The sequence below is a fragment of the Nycticebus coucang genome, chromosome 7 (genome assembly GCF_027406575.1).
Source record: "Nycticebus coucang isolate mNycCou1 chromosome 7, mNycCou1.pri, whole genome shotgun sequence".
NCBI lineage: Eukaryota > Metazoa > Chordata > Mammalia > Primates > Lorisidae > Nycticebus > Nycticebus coucang.
Genome location: NC_069786.1, coordinates 35,658,567 through 35,678,501, shown reverse-complemented (window position 1 = coordinate 35,678,501; position 19,935 = coordinate 35,658,567). Strand labels below are relative to the sequence as shown.

At 32.4% G+C, this 19,935-nt stretch overlaps 1 protein-coding gene across 1 annotated transcript in view; it reads left to right on the top strand.

The window, feature by feature from the left end:
- LRP1B (LDL receptor related protein 1B) overlaps positions 1–19,935 on the top strand; it is a 2,318,354-nt gene that overhangs the window by 703,366 nt on the left and 1,595,053 nt on the right. Inside the window, exon 3 of the mRNA XM_053597274.1 lies at positions 8,529–8,666. Coding sequence (XP_053453249.1) covers positions 8,529–8,666 — 138 coding nt within the window. The remainder of the gene's footprint in view (positions 1–8,528; positions 8,667–19,935) is intronic.

Here is a 19,935-nt window from a genome sequence, read left to right as displayed (position 1 = left end):
CCTATACATCAAGTTGGCTAGCAAAGAGTAGGGCTCTAAGAGATTTTAAAAAACGGCAGGTACATTTTAACCTAGGTAAAGGGAGGAGAAGAGAATTTCTGGAGATTTTAACAGAGTGGTGGGGCAAGCCAGCACTCTAGGAACATGTGAAGAACGCACCTAGAAGAATAAAGGTGTATTTAAAACACTTAAATAAGCAATGATTTTTTAATCACTCGGGCTGAGTTCTTTCTATTAGCAGTGGATTTAATGGATGGCAATGTTGCAGTGACAATCACTCATACAACAGTGATTTCATTTATTTTCTTATGTATTTGCTCTTTTAAAGGAAGGTCAGAAAGCAAGATAATAAATCCATAGGTCTGATAAATTTTTTATTTCTCAGGCTATCATTAATGACAATAATACTTTGGCAATGACTATACAATATTTTTCATTTGCTAGTTCTATATTCTATGTGTTTATAGTTTCAGTGTAGGCAAATGTTATTACTTAACCTATTTTTCTTGAATTCAGATGTCAACAGTAAATTAAACTGATAAAAATTATAGGACATGTTCTAAAGTTAGCAGAAAACACAATCACACACACACAAATATGGGACCTTCTATTTTAACATGGCAATGTTTTCTGATATGATTCAGAAATCTTTAGTAAAATATTCTTAACTAAGCATCTGTTTATTTATATTAATAATAGAGTACAGAATAGTTACTTTGGTTATAGCATAATTACTTCAATATTTGCACAATCTTTCTTAGTTGACCAGGTATGCTTTTTATATATTAAATATATAAATAGATCTCTGTATGTTAGGTGCAAGAAATTTTCCTACATTGAGACCTCCAAAGAGGAAGGACTAAAGACAAAGAGTTTTTACATCCTGAAACAAGTTATCAAAGCTGCAAAATCTCCTTCTCCAGGGCTTTAAAAAATAGGAAAGATGGCAGAGATGGCTTAAGGGTAGTACAGCCAGACAAAATCAATCACCTTTACATCTCTTCCAGTTCACGATTCTTCACAGCATCCATTTGAAATACATAAACACACACACACACAAAGAAATACGTAAACACAAAAGCCATTACTAGAACCTATTTTTGACAGAAATTATTTGAATGAGTTACTAACTAGATTGAGTGCACATGAATCTTTAGAAATTCTCATTCATAGTCCTATACCTTTAAATGTAGCCATAAAGAATATTTTAACAAATAAAGTCATTTAATATTGTTTACTTAGATATTGAAGCTCATAAATTTTAATTGCATTTGAAATATGGTTGAACCCACATAGTTGGCCACCTACCTATATCGAACACCTCCTTAAGTTTACCTAATTGTCATAAAACAGATATGTGCCTTATGTATGTATTGGTCTGGTAAGCCTAGTTCCTTATGTTGACCACCTCCCTCTATTGACCAATTTGCTACCATCCTTTGGTTGGTCAACTTCCAGAAGTTCTACTGTACTATAAATTTCTTTCATTTTTTTTTCCACTTAAAATATCAGTTTGTGAAGTGAACTAGTTCCGATGTAGAAGTAAACTGTGTTTGAAAATAAGAATAGTATCTTATGAAATAAATGCAGTTCTGGGAAAGTTGTATTATTTTTGCAATGTATTATGTAATTCAATATTATGTTTAATATTAAACAGAAGTATGATGTTAAATATATTTACATTATATACTACTTTTACCATATAACATGGAGTAAATAGTTTTAACATGCTTTATAGTTTTTATAGCTGGCCTAGATGGCCATAACTATTTTGATTTCTCAGCTATGATAATCATAATAGGTATTGTAATGCAATATTTTCATAGACTTAGAAGCATCAGGATTAGCTTTCTCTTTTAAAGTACTAAAGATGACAGCCTGCCTGTCCCAAAAACTAGATATGATTTTGTGTGGAAACAAAACAAAAAACACTCTTCAAAAAAGGACAAAAAACCCCACATACAATAGGTAGAAAAGATAAAGAATTTGCAGTCAGGTTAATGGTACTCCAGAAATCTTTAATACATAACTTGGCAATGATGACAGTAGAAACTTGTTTTTAAATCATTTCAAAAAGGTTAATTTTTAATCACTTGTCACAAATTCTTAGAAACTATAGGAACTTCAATTTAATAAGAGAAAATTTCTACAAGATTACATGTTCAAAAGCTAAATAAATAAAGATGGCTGATCCATAGAAGTAATCCTTATGTACATCAGTATTTTTTAATCAGAACTAGACCTTACTAAAAATGGAGTTTGAAATAATTTTTCTAAATACAATCAAATCTAAATTTTAGGTGAATAGATAAGTATAATGAGATGAAATCCAAAATAGCATAATTTTGAATTTCTGAATTTTGAAGACATCTACTGCTTTACATATCAAATTTGGTGATTGTTTTATATACCAAATTATTTTTATTTGATTTGTACCATCTGGTGATCAATATGTTTTTATTGCTACATTATACTACTCAATATGGTAAAGTGTAAGCGGAAAAAAAAAACAAATCTATGAAAGACCTTGAGCCTCAAAAAGTATATGAAAAGTACAAGTATGACGCAGTTCATAAACTATACAGTGAGGTATGCACTATGAAAAATAAAACATGATATAAAAAAATGCTCAAACAGGTTCATAGAACAAAGCAGGAAAAAAGATAGCCTCAAAAAAACTACCATTTGTGTAGAATGTCCCAACCATAATTTCATTTGTTCTTTATGATAACTATGTAAGTAAGCACCATTATTATCTCTGTTTTCAGATATGAAAGAAGAGTCTTGTTGAGGTTAAGTACTTTGCACTTGACCCTGAAGGAATTTGTTGGGCAAAAAATAAAGAGACAGTTTACTTTCCAAGTGATGATATTGCATAATGAAAAATCCACGAGTGGGAATACAGTTGGAGTATTTTAGGGAGGTTGAAGATGACAGTGAATGAAGTCTAAGTATGAATACTGATGATGGTTGTAAATAGTGCTAATTGAGATTCAACTGGATGGTGAAATCAGGCCAAGGAGTTTGGTTTTCTTGTGGTCAGAAAATGAGAACCATGGTCATTTCAAGAGTAGTCACAGGACGAAAGTGGTCTGTAGAACATGGTCTGAAATGCATTAATGGTGGATAGGTAACTTCTAGCATGTCTAAGGGAAGTAGGATAAGCCAGGAGATAAAATGTGCTGTACATTTGTTCAGCAGCTGTCTATCGAGCACCTCTTCTGTGTCTGGTAGTTTGCTAGGTGTTTGCATTAGGGAGACTGATGAGAAATAATCACTGACAGGTCTCATATTGAAGAAAAACTCTTAAAAACAATAATTATAAACACATTTAGAATGGGCTACAAAGTTTGGAGAAGTCAGAAAAGCTTTGCAAGAAAAGTCATGACAGTTACATACAGTTGAAGAAAAAGCATGTATTTCCTAGGCAGAAGATGAAGGGACGTTAATGAAAAAGCACATGTGAAATGCATCCAGGTATGTCCGTTGGAATGATGTAAGTACTAACAGCAACAGAGATAGCATGAGTAGAGTATAAGAAACATGAGCAAGGAATGTGGAAAATGTGTCCAAGAGAGAGGAATTCTGGTCAGTTTTTTGGAAAACTCTGTATGCCCCTAGCCTTATTGTGAGCAAGACAAGAGACCCTGGAGAGAACAAGTTCAGCAGAATGTTAGAAGTGGAGGCTAATGGGACACAGGAATGGTAAGGCAGCAGGTGCGGTCTATATCCTGAAGAAATTTAGCAGTAAATATTGTTTTAAGTAGGAAAAACAAAGGACATTGTTTTAAGGAAAGTTTAATCAGCAAAAGTGACTTTATTCTTGTATGTAGGTTAAGAAAGTTGAGTAAGATTTTAAGTATACAAAAGATGTAAGTGGGAAATACAACAAAAAGGTGATTCATAATAAGACAAAATCCCCAAAGTAGGGTATGATACGGTGTAAGGTGGAAAGGTTAGCTTTTGGGGAAGGAGGCGTGAGGCTGTTTCTGCTAAGATGTGGTAAGATGTGGTCATGCTGTCACAAATGCAGATATTTTGCCATTTTAGTAGAAGAAAAATCTCTACCTCTTCACAAAATGCATGGTCTGCATTTTCCTTAATCAGAAAAACTTGTATCTTTTCTTATCCCTTTTTTCTAAACATAGTAAAATATTTACTCTATATTTAAAAAAATAAACACACATAAGGATACAGATGAATCACATTATCCTCGCATTATCCTAGAAAGCTTGTTTGTAAAATGAGATTTAGTTTAAGAAACGAAGCTATTTCAACTAATTGGGTAAAATCTATAAATAATTTAAAAGTATAAACACTATTTTTATAACACTTAAAACCATACCCCTAATGATAGAATTTTTCTTTTTACATTATTATAATTTAAATTTTTCTGTCTTCCTTGGGTCACTTAAAATTGGATTTGGGGGCCTGGAAATGTTTGCTGGATGTGTTTTACTAAAAGCTGAGGCAATAGTCTCAGCAGAACTCCCATACTTGTTAAAAATGTAAAATGTCTTTATACTATTTTCAAATACTTATATGACCCAACTACTATCCTATATCATTCCAGATACTATTCGGTGCCCCCCTAACTACTCATGATTCAGCAACTAGAGTTAATGTCAGATATATCAGAGTACATGCACACACATGTTCCTTACTATGTACAGTTTTTGATTGTGGCTGTGAAATGCTCTGAATGCCTAAAAGTCTTCATCAGATGAATCCTTTAATTTAATGAAGCTTTGACATATTCTCAGGAATTCACACAGCTACCATTATCACATGCTTCTTTTCACACAGGTAGATGGGTAGAAGTAATTAGCTTGGTTCTTTGATCCATTTACAGGATGGACTAAAGGTACATTAATGGGATATACACACTTACACTACACAAGTGATCATTAGGAACAAAGGATAGCTTATTCCCCAAATCAAGAGTACACTAAATAATCACATTTCCCAGCTGTTTAGAGAATTCCAGTTGAGGCAGGCATTGCTATTTCTCAAACTACCCTGTCTCTATCTCCACTTTCCAGAAAGAATAACAACAAAACTCTGGTTTTAGCAGAGTTTACCAACTCAAATATCCTAGCATTGGTCAAGGGGGTTAAAATACTGGTTCTCTCAACTATGAGTTTCATTCCTAAAGCTTGGAACAACCTATACAAATAATCTCTGCTATTTACTTTAGTGTATCTTGCAAATACTATTGTCTTAATGTGTTTTGATATGACAATTTGGAAAGGACTATTTAAGTACAGTTCATTTAGCCAGATCCAGCTGTCTTAAGGGTTTCCTAGTACAGGATATCCCAAAAGTCACCATACACAGGGAAAATGGAAAATTGTAGCTGAATGTACCTTTATTTACGAAATATTCATTACAAAATTTTACATAGTACAAGTAGTGCCAAAAAAATGCATACCCATTTTAAGCGATGTTATCTATGCATTACTTTTTCATAATCAGAAATGTCTGGACACTGATGGTAACCACTCTGAGCATCTCTTGTAATTGCAGAAGTCAAATGCAACCTGTATTCATTTTTTGTTATTGGTATATATTGAGTATTACAATTTTAATATAGTTTTTCCTTTCTTAAAATGTGTACATATTTTTTGGCACTTTATTTACAAAATATTATCTTGGTGCTGACCATCTCTTTGTAAAATTTCATAATAAATATTGGTAAATAAAAGTACATTCAGCTACAATTTCCCATTTTCCCTAAGTATGGTGACTTTGGGGACATCATGTAAGTAATGGCAAGCAAGATAAACATATATCGAGGATGAGGAAGGTTATAGTGGCTAGTCTCTAAAACAAGTAACTAGTTCTTCCAAACTACTTTCTCCCTTGTCCTCCCCATCTTATGGCTAGAAATAATCCAATAGTTCTTGCATATATTCTCTTTGAGAAATTAAATTTTTTTTTTTTCTATTTTGTCAAAATTTGTAAGTAGCAAAGGCTTTCTTCTGGCTCCTACCTGTGTATTTCACTCCTGCTGTCCTGCTCCGCTGTTACTTGATAATATTAAAAATGAAAAATTTTACTTTTATTTGAGCCAACACATATATCACTTGATAAGAACTCTTGCTGCTTATCAGAAATGCTGAGTCATTTTTCATTTCTAACTATAAAACTTCTAAAATCTACCAGGTTTATGAAGAGTTCTTTTTGTGGGTTATTTTTGGAATTTTTACAGAGCAATCTAAATATAACTGGCCTAAACACTATTTTGACATTTATTCAAGAATTCAACTTTTCGATTTTTTGGAATCAGTGAATTAATTTTAAAATAACTTTATGACTATTGGTCATAAAAGTTTATGGATTTTTCAAAATTAATTTTTATTTTCCCCAATTTTATTTTTAAATCAATTTATGTTCATCTTACAAAACATAAGATTAAATAGCTGGAAACTCTTTGTGAAAAAAAGTTTTCCTTGTTTTTATTCTTGTAATTTAGATTCAAACTTGTGTATTTGTACTTCAATCAGATATTTGCATATATCTACACATATAAACATATGTGGAAATAAATGCCTATTTTTAGGAATATTGATACTGAAGTCATAGAAGCATGCTATAGTAAAATGAGTTGCACATTGGGGTGACAGGTGTTTAACAAAATTAATAGCTTTGTATAGTAGTATACAAATTATTTAAATGTATAGTAGTATACAATTGTATAGTAGTATACAATTATTTAAATGTATCTGAAAATTACAGAGAAACCTGTTAGAGACATTTCAGCTAGTGAAGCTACTTCAGAAAATTTTTTTCTTATCCCTCAAAACATAGACGTTTGAGAGAACGCCATTTTATCAATAAACAGTATTTAATTTATGTATGATAAGGTACTTCAAAAATATATTTTACTTTTGGCAATTTCATTCTTCTTTTTCTATGTAATATATTCTGTTGTTGCTTTCTAATTCTATAAAATTTCAATTTCTTATAATTTTGCATACTCTAGAATATGTCAAATTGGGTTTCATTATTTTTATATCATTATTATTCATTATTATTTTTCTTCAACTAAATAGTAAAAGTAAAACACAAAATTTTTACTTGTTTTTTTTTTTTTTTGAGGAGAAAGGACTTGCAAAGAAAAGAAATTTATGAGATATATTGGAAGGAAATGTGACTTCTTAGAACTTACTTTATTTAATAAATAATAGCAAACACTTTAGTGCTCGCAGGCACTATACCAGATCTTTTAATATGATCCTCATCACAACTCTGTGAAGTAGTACAGAGATGGAATTTAACTTGCCCAAGCCACTCAGTTTATAAAGTGGTGGGCTGGCATTTGGACCCAGGATTCAGCTGAAGTCTGCTGATGATGCTGCAATGCTGCCTGTATTTACATGACTGACACGTGGTGAATTCCCACTTGGAGCCTGCATCTCACTATCAGTGCTTTGTAGTCAATCTCAGTTGAAAATCCCCTTTTGTAGACTAAAAAAAAAAAAAAAATGATTATTTGATTAGATGTCCCCTGAAATTTACAAAACTGTGATTAAAACCTAAGTGTGTCTGACTATGAACTCAGAGATGTTGCAAAATCAGAGTCAAATTAATGCATGATTGTAGTCCTATTGGTATTATTGTACTTGGATTTGGGAAGAGATAGATCCAGAGACTAAGAATCATATGGGGAACTTGGAGAATGACTATTGAAGTCAGATTCTGAAATTAGTGACCTGAAATTTAGGTAGAACAACGTACAAATCGGATGTGTGAAGATTTGTTGGAAGTGGTGAATCTCAAGAAAAGACTATGTTCTGACTTAGGCATATCCTTAAAAACAAAAATGGGAATATCAACTGCAAAATAGTTACTACCAGCAGATAAGTCAATGAGAATGCCATACTCATCACCACCTCCTTTCTGTTTTGTAAATTCCACTGGATTTTAGTTGCTCAATATAAGTTTTTTTAAAACAATGTAATTCATATGTATATATATATATATGCATACATATTTATGTTGATAACTAACTGTTCTTCATATTCTTAAGGAACAGAATAAAACTAATTTTTAGATTGATACAACTTCATTCAAATTCCACTAAAATCTTTTTATTCATGTTACCTGATATCATTCTAAGAAAGGAACCTGCCAAGTACCATTTTCCAGACTTCACAATGGAGAATATTAAGACTCAAAAGGTTGAAGTATCTTGGTCAACTTATGCATGGATAAGAAAAAAATGACTCAAATCAACTCTCAGACTTTAAATCCATGCTATTTCAGTGATTGAAATGAGTATTTGTGTTTTAATTCATTGTTTGAAAAAATATGCAATATTTTATTTCCTATGCAGCTTTTAAAAATTACGGTTTTATTCATATATGGTAATTCTGATGTTTCTGAGAATCAGAGGTGCCCTCTGGTAGTATTTTATATAGTTTTGTTTTGCAAATGAATGGTGGTAATTTCTTGTACTGGACAGTTTTACTAATTAAAAAGCAAAGCTAACACTCATCATCCTTTTCCTTTTCACATTTTTTCAGGTCCTGAGGAGGTAGAAATCAAGTGTCCCTACAATCATATTCCTTGCCTTGGTACCAAAAAATGTGTTCATTTATCCCAATTGTGCAATGGAGTCTTGGACTGCTCAGATGGGTCTGATGAAGGAGTACATTGCCAGGGTAAGTCCATTTGTGGAACAGTGCAACTGAAATATTAAATTTCGCATAGTAATGAAAGTTCAGAGAGAACCTATGACCTGTCTTTTCTTTTCACCATAACTGTATCAGTTATTGAGGAAGCGTGAATTTTATTGCCAGACACTTATTACGCATTTCAAAGCTGACACTAATGTGTTTTATTGAAACTGCTGTTAGAAAACAAACACATATACATACACATTCAAACTTTGAAGTTGGTTCTTAAACAATGATACATTTCATGTAAAAGAAGACTTATGAGCAAAGGACAAATGAGAAGTCTTTGTCACAGTAGATGGGTATCATATAGTATTGAAACTTTCTCTGGACCTTTGCTAAAACAAAGCTTTTGAAGGAATGCTTCTGCAACCAAATACATTAGCTAGCTATATTCATGGGATGTGTGTTCCTTATTATTATTTCCATAATGTTATACTATTCACTTTCTTCTAATTTTTCAAAATCCAGCATTTAAAGTCTACAGTGGTAAAAGATTTACCTATATATGAATGACATGAGGAAGAAATAATTAAAATCTAAAAATTAATAAAAAGTTAATTGGAATTGGCACATTCTAATAGAACTGAGGAAAGGATAGGAGAAATTAAATGTAAGACAAGGAAGTATAAAAACATAGTAAAATATAGAGGACCAAGGTAAGGACCCAGATCTGGGAACAGAATCAAGGCATCAGTCATGTGAACCAGGCTACAACATGGAGCTAGAAAAGAAACAAGTGAACCGGAACTCTCTAACTCAGATTCTCACAGACTGAGTGTCGCACAAAGGATGTTGAAGCTAAGATGTCAGTAAGAACCCACCCTTCATTCTGTCTCAGTAAGACAATATAGAATAAAGGCAACTGGAGAAACTGGAGATAACATATCTGGTCTTTATCCTGTACCGATTCATACAAACTAATTTGCTGTCATGTGGGAAAAGGTCTCAGGGCATCTAAAGCTTCAGTTTTTTCAGGAGGAGTTCCACATGAATATATATGTTTAAAGCATGCAAAGCCAGATACTATTATTTCAAAGTATAGTATAGTAAACAATGTATAGTCCAACACAGCCTGTCAGGAGGCCTACTATTGTTTTCAGGCTGATGGTTTCCTAGTAAATTTGATTTAAGACCAAAGAAGGAGAAACACATTAGAAAAAAGAATAAATCTCTGAAAGATAATTTGCAGAGATACAAGCCTGTTGAGAGAGCATAGGCTGCTGAAACCAACTTGTTACTAGATCTTTTCCCTCTTTCTAAAAGGAGGTCTAATTACTCTGGGTCTGTGGTAGAATTCTGATTGAGAAATTAAAGGTCTTCAGCAGACCTTTCGTTTTTGGCCTGAGTATCCATTCTTTTTTTTTTTTTTTTTTTGTAGAGACAGAGTCTCACTTTATCACCCTCGATAGAGTGCCATGGCATCACACAGCTCACAGCAACCTCCAACTCCTGGGCTTAAGCGATTCTCTTGCCTCAGCCTCCGGAGTAGCTGGGACTACAGGCGCCCGCCACAGCGCCCAGCTATTTTTTGGTTTGCAGTTCAGCCGGGGCCGGGTTTGAACCCGCCACCCTCGGTATATGGGGCCGGCTCCCTACCGACTGAGCCACAGGCGCTGCCCCCTGAGTATCCATTCTTAGCCTTGAATTCTTGGGTTCAATAAAGGGCCAGAGGATTCTCAGTTTCAGTTATGAATTCATGTGTAATAATAATGAATAAGATATTTTATTGTTATTTAGAGGCTTTGAGATATGTGTTCCTTTACATAATTATACAGTGAAAAGAATGAAATTAATAGAAAGAGAAGTACTGAATTACAAAGTGGCAAGAATTAAAGTGATAAGCATTTCTTTTCATGTATTAATTGTATTTTCTGGAGCCTAATTCAATTCAGTTACAATTCAGGCTTTAGTGAAAGTTTCATATGGATTTGTGTGACTAAGCTTTTAGAAGAGCAAAATCATCTTTCCAAATACTTCAGAGGAGATTACACAAATTTCAATATCTTAATCATATTTCAGTGTTGAGGATCATATTACAGTATATCTGAGTTTTCTAATAAAATGTAGAGTTTATGCTCTCATAGATGAGGGTACACATTAATAGAAAAATTGGGGATTCAAATAAAAACAAAGTCTGAACAAAAATAAAATGTTGTTAAATTTATCTTTAACAGTGATCTTGAAAAAAATCGACATGTACTTTTGATTAAGATAGATTTAAAATATGTAGCGGTTTAGGCTTTACTCTTTTTTCCTGTTCTAATTATGTTTTTTGGCTGCTTCAAGCCTCTTATCAATATTTTTATCACTTACATTTGATGACTTTTTTTCTCTCTTAACTTGCCAGTGGGTGGTTGATTGTACCACTTTGGCCTTTTAAATATTTCTAGATTCCACTAAATAATTTTAAATGACCTAAGTAATCATTCATTATGACCTATGTTGGACTAAAAAATAACAAGGAGTATATCTGAATCTCTACATGCTAGCTAATCTCAGTAGAACGTTTTTCACCTAATCTCTGGCTTTGCACACTAAATAGGATCATAGAATCAAAGTGATTGAAAGATGCAGTCATTTTAGACTCAAAACTTGACTGAAATATTTCAACATGAAATAAAAAGAATTCAGAAATATGTTTACTTGTTTGGTTTGGTGGAACGCCCCCAGTACATGGACAAAAACCAAATTTTATGGGCAACATTAGATTTACTATATGTTTATGATTTGTGTTAAATGAGAAAAGGTGAGTGGTTGTATGCAAAGATACATTGTGGAAACTGAGTGTGTTTTCTCATCCTTAACCTTCCAGCTTATTTAGGATCCCACCCAAAGGAATGGTGCTTTCTGGAGAATTAATTAGGCACCAGCCCTTTCAGGTCTCTAAGGAATTTTCTCATCCACCATCCACTATAGATACACAATAAAGAAACCAGATTACTTCAAATATTGCATTGTTTCTTGGAAGTGCTTTTTCTTTGCAGAAAAATTATGAACATATCACTTCACATTACATTGCTTCCTTTTGGTTTCGTTCTAGCACATACTCTAATTCAAGTAATTTTACCCGAAGCCTAACACATGACTCCAAGATAGGTGAATCTACTTTTTTCTAACAAAGGATCCAAAGTACATTTAGTAATATATTTGTATCCTTCATGAGAATTAATAAGGAAGAAAGTTTAATTTGTTGAAGGTGGTGTTCTGGTCTTGGCAATGTTTTTGTATCAACCGAATTGTTTTCAGAATGTTTCCTAGAAAAATCAATTTCTTCCTAGCTAAGATAATGAAAAGATATCTATTATTAATGATTTTCTATTACATTGATGTTTTCATCTGTGTAATTTGGTTCCATCTGAAGAAAGAAAAATGGATTTTTGGGTGTACTTATATATAGAAATGTATATGGGTGTATTTATATATAGAAATGTTCTTGTAAAATTTTTATTATAACTTTCAAATCACCACTTTGTATTTTTGAAAATTTCATCTCTTCCTACAGAGTACTTCACAGTGGTGGTAATATCACCTTATCTTATTTCATGAGCAACAAAAATACATTCTGTATAATAAAAATCCTCTCAATGCAGGATATCCCACAAAAAAAGCATACAATGGTACTAAGAAATAAACAAACTCAACTAATAGAAACAGGATCTGCTGTGATGTATGAGAAAATTAATACTTAAAGTATCAATTTAGATATTAAAATTTTAAATTTGATAATATTAAGATAACTTAATATGTTAACATTTGAAATGAGGGCTTGTTAAAGAAGCCCTCTTTTTAGTCACTTCCCTATTTAGGTTACATTTGCATTGCAAAGTAATGTAAATGCAAAATGTACAGGACAATGACAGTCTCTGTGGCACTACCTCCTCTTACTATGTTAAAAGAATATGGGAAGTCCTCAGATCCTCCAAAATGGGATTTTATCTTCTGTGTCATTAGGAAAATGACTAAGTTATGTAGGGACAACCTGTGACCTACTGCTGCATGCAGAACATTTGAGGACTGTTGCTTATCTGTGGTGTTGGAAATCACAAAAAATATGCATGAACTTTTTCTTTTGCTCATTGGCTTTCTTTAGTGTTTGTGTATTTAATGTGTGGCTCAAGACAACTCCTCTTTTTCCAATGTGTGGCAGAAAAGAAGTGGGAGACCTATAATCAACATAATTGTTTCCTAGTAAACACCACAATGTTCTTAAATCTAAGGGCATGAGTAATTAAAATTTCCTAAAATTGATTAGAGAATGAAACTCTCTGACGTATGAAAAGCTCACTTAAAATAAACAGGTGTAGACACAAGCGCACATCCTCATCTATTCTGATTTCTTGCTTTTCTATGCTGAATGTGCTTCTATGTAATTATGAATATGGGATATATTTAACTGGTATATACATGTATAATCAGGGATGTAAAGAAGAATAAAATTCTCTTATGTATATACTATCAGCTAACTCTTTGAAATAAAACATTAAGACTTTTAAAAATTCCATTTGATTAATTTCTTTACTTGCCATTTGGAGTATAACTTTCCTAATATGTGCAATTACATTTTTCTCCTTCCATCTATAAACTGTGTTCAGTAATTCCACTGTATTTATTTAGATGTCAACGTGTGATATGTAAAATTTTATGTAGCTATTTTTTTCTTTTGTATTTCTCTCCATAAAACTAAACTCTTAGAGAAGGTGATTAAAAATTTCTGGGGAGAATTTATAATTTAGAGACTTTCTCAAAATGGCCCAAGGTAAATGGTAGCCTTTATCACCTTCCCATGACTCACCATGAGGAAATTAACAATACTTAAAACTTCTGCTTAAATCTCATATGTATTCCAAATTTTCTAAAGAGGAATTTACCTAGAAACTATTTCTGCGATCAAATATTCAGGACTCCATTTTTTCAGTCTTCTAGAAAGGAAAAGGTGTTTCTTATGCTCTTGTTTTTTTAGTCACTCTAAAACCAATTTCAGAGTGGTGTAAGATTAGCTTACAGCTACTAAGAAGGAAAGAAGAAAGGAAGGGAGGGAGGAAGGAAGTTGATGAAGCTTATGAATATAAATAAATTTGGAGCACTTTGTCATTTTAAATTTCACTTTATTGTATTGATGGATCTTATTCTAGTCCCATTTTAAAAATTCCACTAGAAAATATTGTCAATATCTTTAATCATGGTACAGAAGAGAATATCAACATGCAGGACCCAAAAACAAAGGAATGAAGAAGAGATGTAATTACAAGCAATGTATAGAAAGGCTGTCTATCAGCAACACTGAGCTTAAAGCACAAAAGTAGGGAACCTTCACTAATATGAACTCAAGTGACTTGAAAATTAAAAAAAAAAAATTCAATAAGCATAAAGCTAGAGAATTAGCAAGGAAAACCAGTGTTTGGGTGCTTAGACTGCTTTTGTAAGTAAGGCCCCTGCAATTTAAGATAGATCCTCTTGTATTTTTTTCGTGGTTGAATTGTGCTAAGGTGATCAGATAGTTTCAATTCTAGCTCAGGTGTAAGTGTTTCCTCCAAAAGAGATTAGTTTAAGTAATTGCACTAGTTTAGTGAAAGTCTATGACTGGTTGATTTCAGGATCAAGTTTAATGCTTCTCAGAAGCAAAGCAACAATTCCTAGAAAGGACAAATCTTCTATGAGTATTTTATGCTTTTGAAAGGTTCATATAGATATTGTTTATAGTGATGAATGACTCCTACATGAAATTAAGATTGTGTACTTATTAAAAATTTTTTCTCTATACGTGTGTGTGCATAATACACATACAAACATACATATACATATGTATATACATACTCATTTTTCACAGTCTTAGTTTTATAAAATCTATTTAATTAGAAATATGCTATTGCAAAAATATGTGACTTCTTAACACTGATTTATCACACATTTTGCTATCCTGCTAAGGACACTTGGAGTTCAAGATTAAACTATGTGTTTGAATATGTTGACTGGTACAGACAGCCAACTAGCTAAGTGAATACCTCTGGGGAAAGGATGATTAAGTAATCTGATGCCATATTGTAGCTCAGCATTTAAAATGATAATCTAAAATAGTTTATTGTTGATTGGAAGTGAATCCCTTTTTTGCAGATTTACATTTTGATTCATGTTGATATATACTAAATTTATATTCTGGCCCCAATAGAATTATTTTTACGAATAATTATAGAAAAAAATTATAGAAACAACAAAAACATTTGTAAATATTTTTAAAATGAATTATAGACCTACCAAAAGCTTAACAATGAATCAGAAGAATTTAACTTAAAAAAGAGATAATTAAAACATCACTTCAGATTCTATATCTATCTTCTTGGAAAATAGTGATTTCGAACTAAGTTATATTACTTCTATTTTTTTTATTCAATCTTTTCTGTAATGAGAATCCTGATGCATTATGGACCTTCAATTGTTGTTGTAATACACTCTGGTTCAGTTAATTTTGATTTTAAATAGATACAAGTCAAAAGCATGGAAGCACCACTCCCATTCCAATAGAATTTATTGAATTTCTTCACCTAATTTCTGTAGGAAAAGAAATAGCAATTGCTTTGAAATGGAGCTTTACTCCTATTATGTCCATTTCTGAAACTTTCCATCCTCTTAAATATAAGAGTTGTGTGAAAGCACAACAAGCCAGAGAACTCAGGTTCTTTACTACTAATATGTCTGTCCATCACAAGAGACATGCAAATGTTTTACCACTTTTACAATTGTTAATGTACATGAATATTCATGAGCCCTGGAAGTTATTGTTTATCTAGATATTTTCCTCATTCTTCTCTTTCAGATACATGGAAACAAAGAATAGAGGAAATAATAATGAGTATGAAGCCAAATGAAATTTTGAAATGTGCCAATAACAACACAATAAAATTTTCCCTGTTCTCATGAACTTCAATAAACTTTTATTGTGCCCTGACAGTATTGTAGATATTTACCTAAGCACAGGGGATGCGGAAAGTTCTATTTTTCTTTTTTTTTTTTTACCTTCATGGAAATCACATGTCATAATGGAAATAAGTAAAAATTGCTAAGGTAGAATAAAATGAGAAACATCTAATTCTGCTTGAGGGGATATAGGAAGATCATCTAAGAGAACTGATAATTGATAGGCAGCTCACTTCTAAGAGTTAGGTAGGTAAAGGAGGAGAGAAAGAACATTCTAAAAATAGGGAGCTGCATGTACAGGGGCTCATGGACATGAAAAAAGCATAGTATACTAAAGGGAGCCTTACCTTCTTTAATAAGTGTGAAGCAAAAAATAGAAATAGACCAAGAGGAGTTACATTAGAATAAGAATGGAATCTGACCCACTTCCCACTTAAAATCCATATTGGACCATAAAGAGCAAGAGAGGAAAAAAGATACTAGGATAATATTATCTTTTTTTATTTCAGGTTAATATGAGTGTACAAACAACTAGGTTACAATGTTTGTGTTTCATGAGTAGAGTCCCTCTTATAAGATACTATTCTCAATAGTATTATAAGGGTATTATATAATGTCATTTTAATATGAAAAATACAAAAGTTAGAATTGTTGCATATGTGTAGCAGATTATGTCATTTCTTTTTAGAAGGTAAATATATACAATACTATGTGAATTATCATAAAAGTTTGAGATAACAGTACTCTATCCTTTCATATCGACTAACTCAAGAATCAATGCACATTTGGTGTTTGTTCTTTGATGTGTCACTTGGATATAGTTCATGTAAGTGAAAACCAAAATAGACAACACAAAGAACCATGTTAAGTGAATTCCTTTACAGATGAAAGTCAAGAATTTGGAAGGTGAATTTACTATTTTAAGCAATGAGAATTCCATCTTTACCAAGCAACTAAAATACTAACTTGTTAGATTATGCCTAAGTTTTGCCCTCTTGTCTCTTAACTTTGAAAAATACATGACTAATTCAATCTTATTCAAAAGTATGAAATATAACAAACTGTCATTCATCTCTCTACTCAACCTCAAATCTGAGGCCAAATCCCCTATGATTCATTATTTGTTTTTTGACACAAGCAGGTTGGTATTTAAAGAAAGCAAAGAATTAAAATGGGTAGCTGAAGTTGAATGGCAACCCCAAGAGTCGCACAGAAAATCAGCTTGAGAGCAAGGTTTAAACACTATGACCTTGAGTTTTCCTTCACCAATTTTAACTACTGGGCCTTAACATATCAAAGTAGAGAAGTGCATAAAATTGTTATGCTTCAGCGTCCTTTCTGACCCATTCTCAAAACAGCAAGATGGCTTATAAAAAATCAACTGAAAGACATTTTTGAACTAACTATATATTCCCTGTCAGTTTTATTAATTGATTGGGGGAAAAAATGTGCTGAGTGAACAACAAGCTGACTAACTGTATAACCAGCTTGCAGAATTTAATGTCTCAATCTGACTATCAGCTCAATTCCTTTGAAGAAAAAAAAAATCAGTGTTTTCTTTTGAAGGATGTGGAAGGGAAATGAAGTTCATTTTAACTGTTTGATGTACATCTCCATCAGTAATAATAGAAAGTTAAAAAAAAATCTTTACCAATTCAATTCCCATAAATGGGATCTGGAAGAAATAGAGAGAGACTTCTCGAAGTCATTCAACAGAGAAAGTATAAATTATGAAAAAACCCAAGCATACACTAATCTTCCCTTATCCAAGATTCCCAGTGGATGCCAGAAAGCACAGATAGTATTGAACCATATATATATATATATATATATATATATATATATATATATATACTCTAAACGTTTTTATATATGTACATACCTATGATGAATTTTATTGTATAACTTGAAAAAAGTAAGATAGTAGCAATAATAATTGTAAACTAGAACAATTATAACAATATATTATAATAAAAGTTATGTGAACATACCTTTTCTCTCTCTTTCGCTCATAATATCATGTTGTATTCGATTTGCCTATTTTCAGAGCATGATTAACTGTATTTACTGAAACCTCTGAGGGCTAAACCTTAGAAAATAAATCCTTGAATAAAGGAGGACATCTCAAAGAGGATTATCCAATAAATATGCATAAGATTTGAGATTTTTTGACACAATATGGAATTCTAGTATATGTTACAAATTATATAGAGGAAGCTCTCAAGAGATTTTCATACCTTTCTGCCAGTGTTTTCAGTTCTGAATTTCTAACCTGTTCATAACTGCAAAAAAAAAAAAAAGAAAAAAAACCCTATTTTGATCTGCCATTTTTTTCTCTATCCACTGTTGTCACTTATATAGTAAACCCTATCCTACCAACTCACATGTGTGTTAATGCTATTTGCAGTGATTTGAGAGTGTCCCTCCAAATTCATTTTCGAAATTTAATCAGAGGAGATGGCAGAAGGAGGTAGAGCCCTTTGAGAGGTGATTAGGTCATGAGGGTGAAGCCCTCACAAATAACATTAGTGCTCTTATGAAATAGGCCCACAGGAGATCTTTCACCCCTTCTACTACATAAAGACACAGCCATAAGATACCAACATTCTGTGGACCAGGATGTGCATCCTCCCTAAGTACTGAATCTGCCAGCACCTTGATGTTGGACTTCCTTGCCTTCAGAACCATGAAAAATAAATTTCCCTTGTTCAACCTGTTGAGTCCCTAGTATTTTATTATAGGAGCTCAAAAGACCTAGGGCAAATTGTAACTGAATATCTCAACATACTAAGTAATATTCAGAAAAATGAAATAGCTATGAGACTGGTAACTTTTGAACTCACTGTAGCTGGTTCTTTTCAGAATCCAATGAAAATAATTTCTTTTACATTCTTGTGGAAATGTAGAGGCATATACAATGTATTTTAATGTTCCAAAATTTCTACCTCTATAGGGTGGTCAAAAGTTCGTGTGCAAATTTAAAATAGAATTGCACGTGAACTTTATGGCCGCCCTGTATTTACCTATTTGAGTTTAGATGCAAGAAACTCTTCATTAAGGATTAATCTTTTGAGTGAAAATAAATCACCTAGATTTATTTGCATTAGCTGAAATTTTGTGTTCTAACTCCTCATTAGACTTGTGATTAAGAAAAAGTATGAAATTAAATGGAGGCATCTCTATACCATAAGGAATTGTAGAACCAGCCCAACAACTCATTATGATTATGGAAACCATGAGGTGGCAACCAAAGAGAGATGGCTTGGTTCCTTGATCTTCTTGTGAATTAGATCTTTATACCTGTGAGCCAAAACTGTGAGTTTCAGATACAAAGAGAACGGGAAGGACCACCCCTAAAGAGCCCTTTTCAGTTGCATTAGCTGAAATGTGTAGTGTGTTCTTATCCAGAGCATGGTACAGATATGAAATGAGGGAGTGCCAAGAAAAAAATCTATATAGTTCAATAAACACTTTCAAGAACATATCAATGTTCTCATATCAGAGGCACTAAAAATCTGAATTGTCTAATTTTTAGTAGGTTAATTAAATATTACTTTATGATATAAAAGAAGAATGCCAATAGGTATAAAACCCTCTGTATTCTATATAGTTTATGTAGATTACCTCTAAATATTCATTTCATAAAAATTAAATATAAATTTATTGTATGAAAAATATGTAGAATTCTATATGTGCATGTGTATTCTATTAAATTTTCCTAGCCTGTGTCTATTGGATAGCAGCTGAGATGATTGTTCAGGGAATTAAAAATATACTCACCTTCCTTATGCCATTCAGTTTCATTTCATTTGTTTCTGTTTTCAAAACTAACGTAGGGCGAGGTTTCTACTAGCCATGCTCCTGTTTTAACTACTGTGTCCTACTGCCAGTCAAATGACTTCAGTTCCTTTTCAGTAAGTGATATTTGTATCTTACTCACTTAATTTAATTATACAAAACAGTATATGTAGAGCTAAGAGAAATCTGTTTGGGGTCAAATCCTAGTAAATTAGTCTAACACGGTATGACTTAACCTTTTGAGGTCAGCTTTTCAGTTCAAGGGTGCCTTGGTTAATTCATCCATTTTCTTTCTATATGCATGTTTTTATACCTCACTAGATTGGAAACACCTAAAGAAACTTATATTTCTGTATTTCTAGTTTTTTTTTTTTTTCCTAAATTAATGCATTATGGAGGTTTTGACGTATTAATGTTTTTGGTTACGTGGATTGCTTTGGAATAGCTGAGTCATCGCTTATAAGTGTGCCCATCACCCAAATAGTGTTCATTGTACCCATTAGGTAGGTTTTTTTACCCTCCCTTCAACCCCTCTCCACCC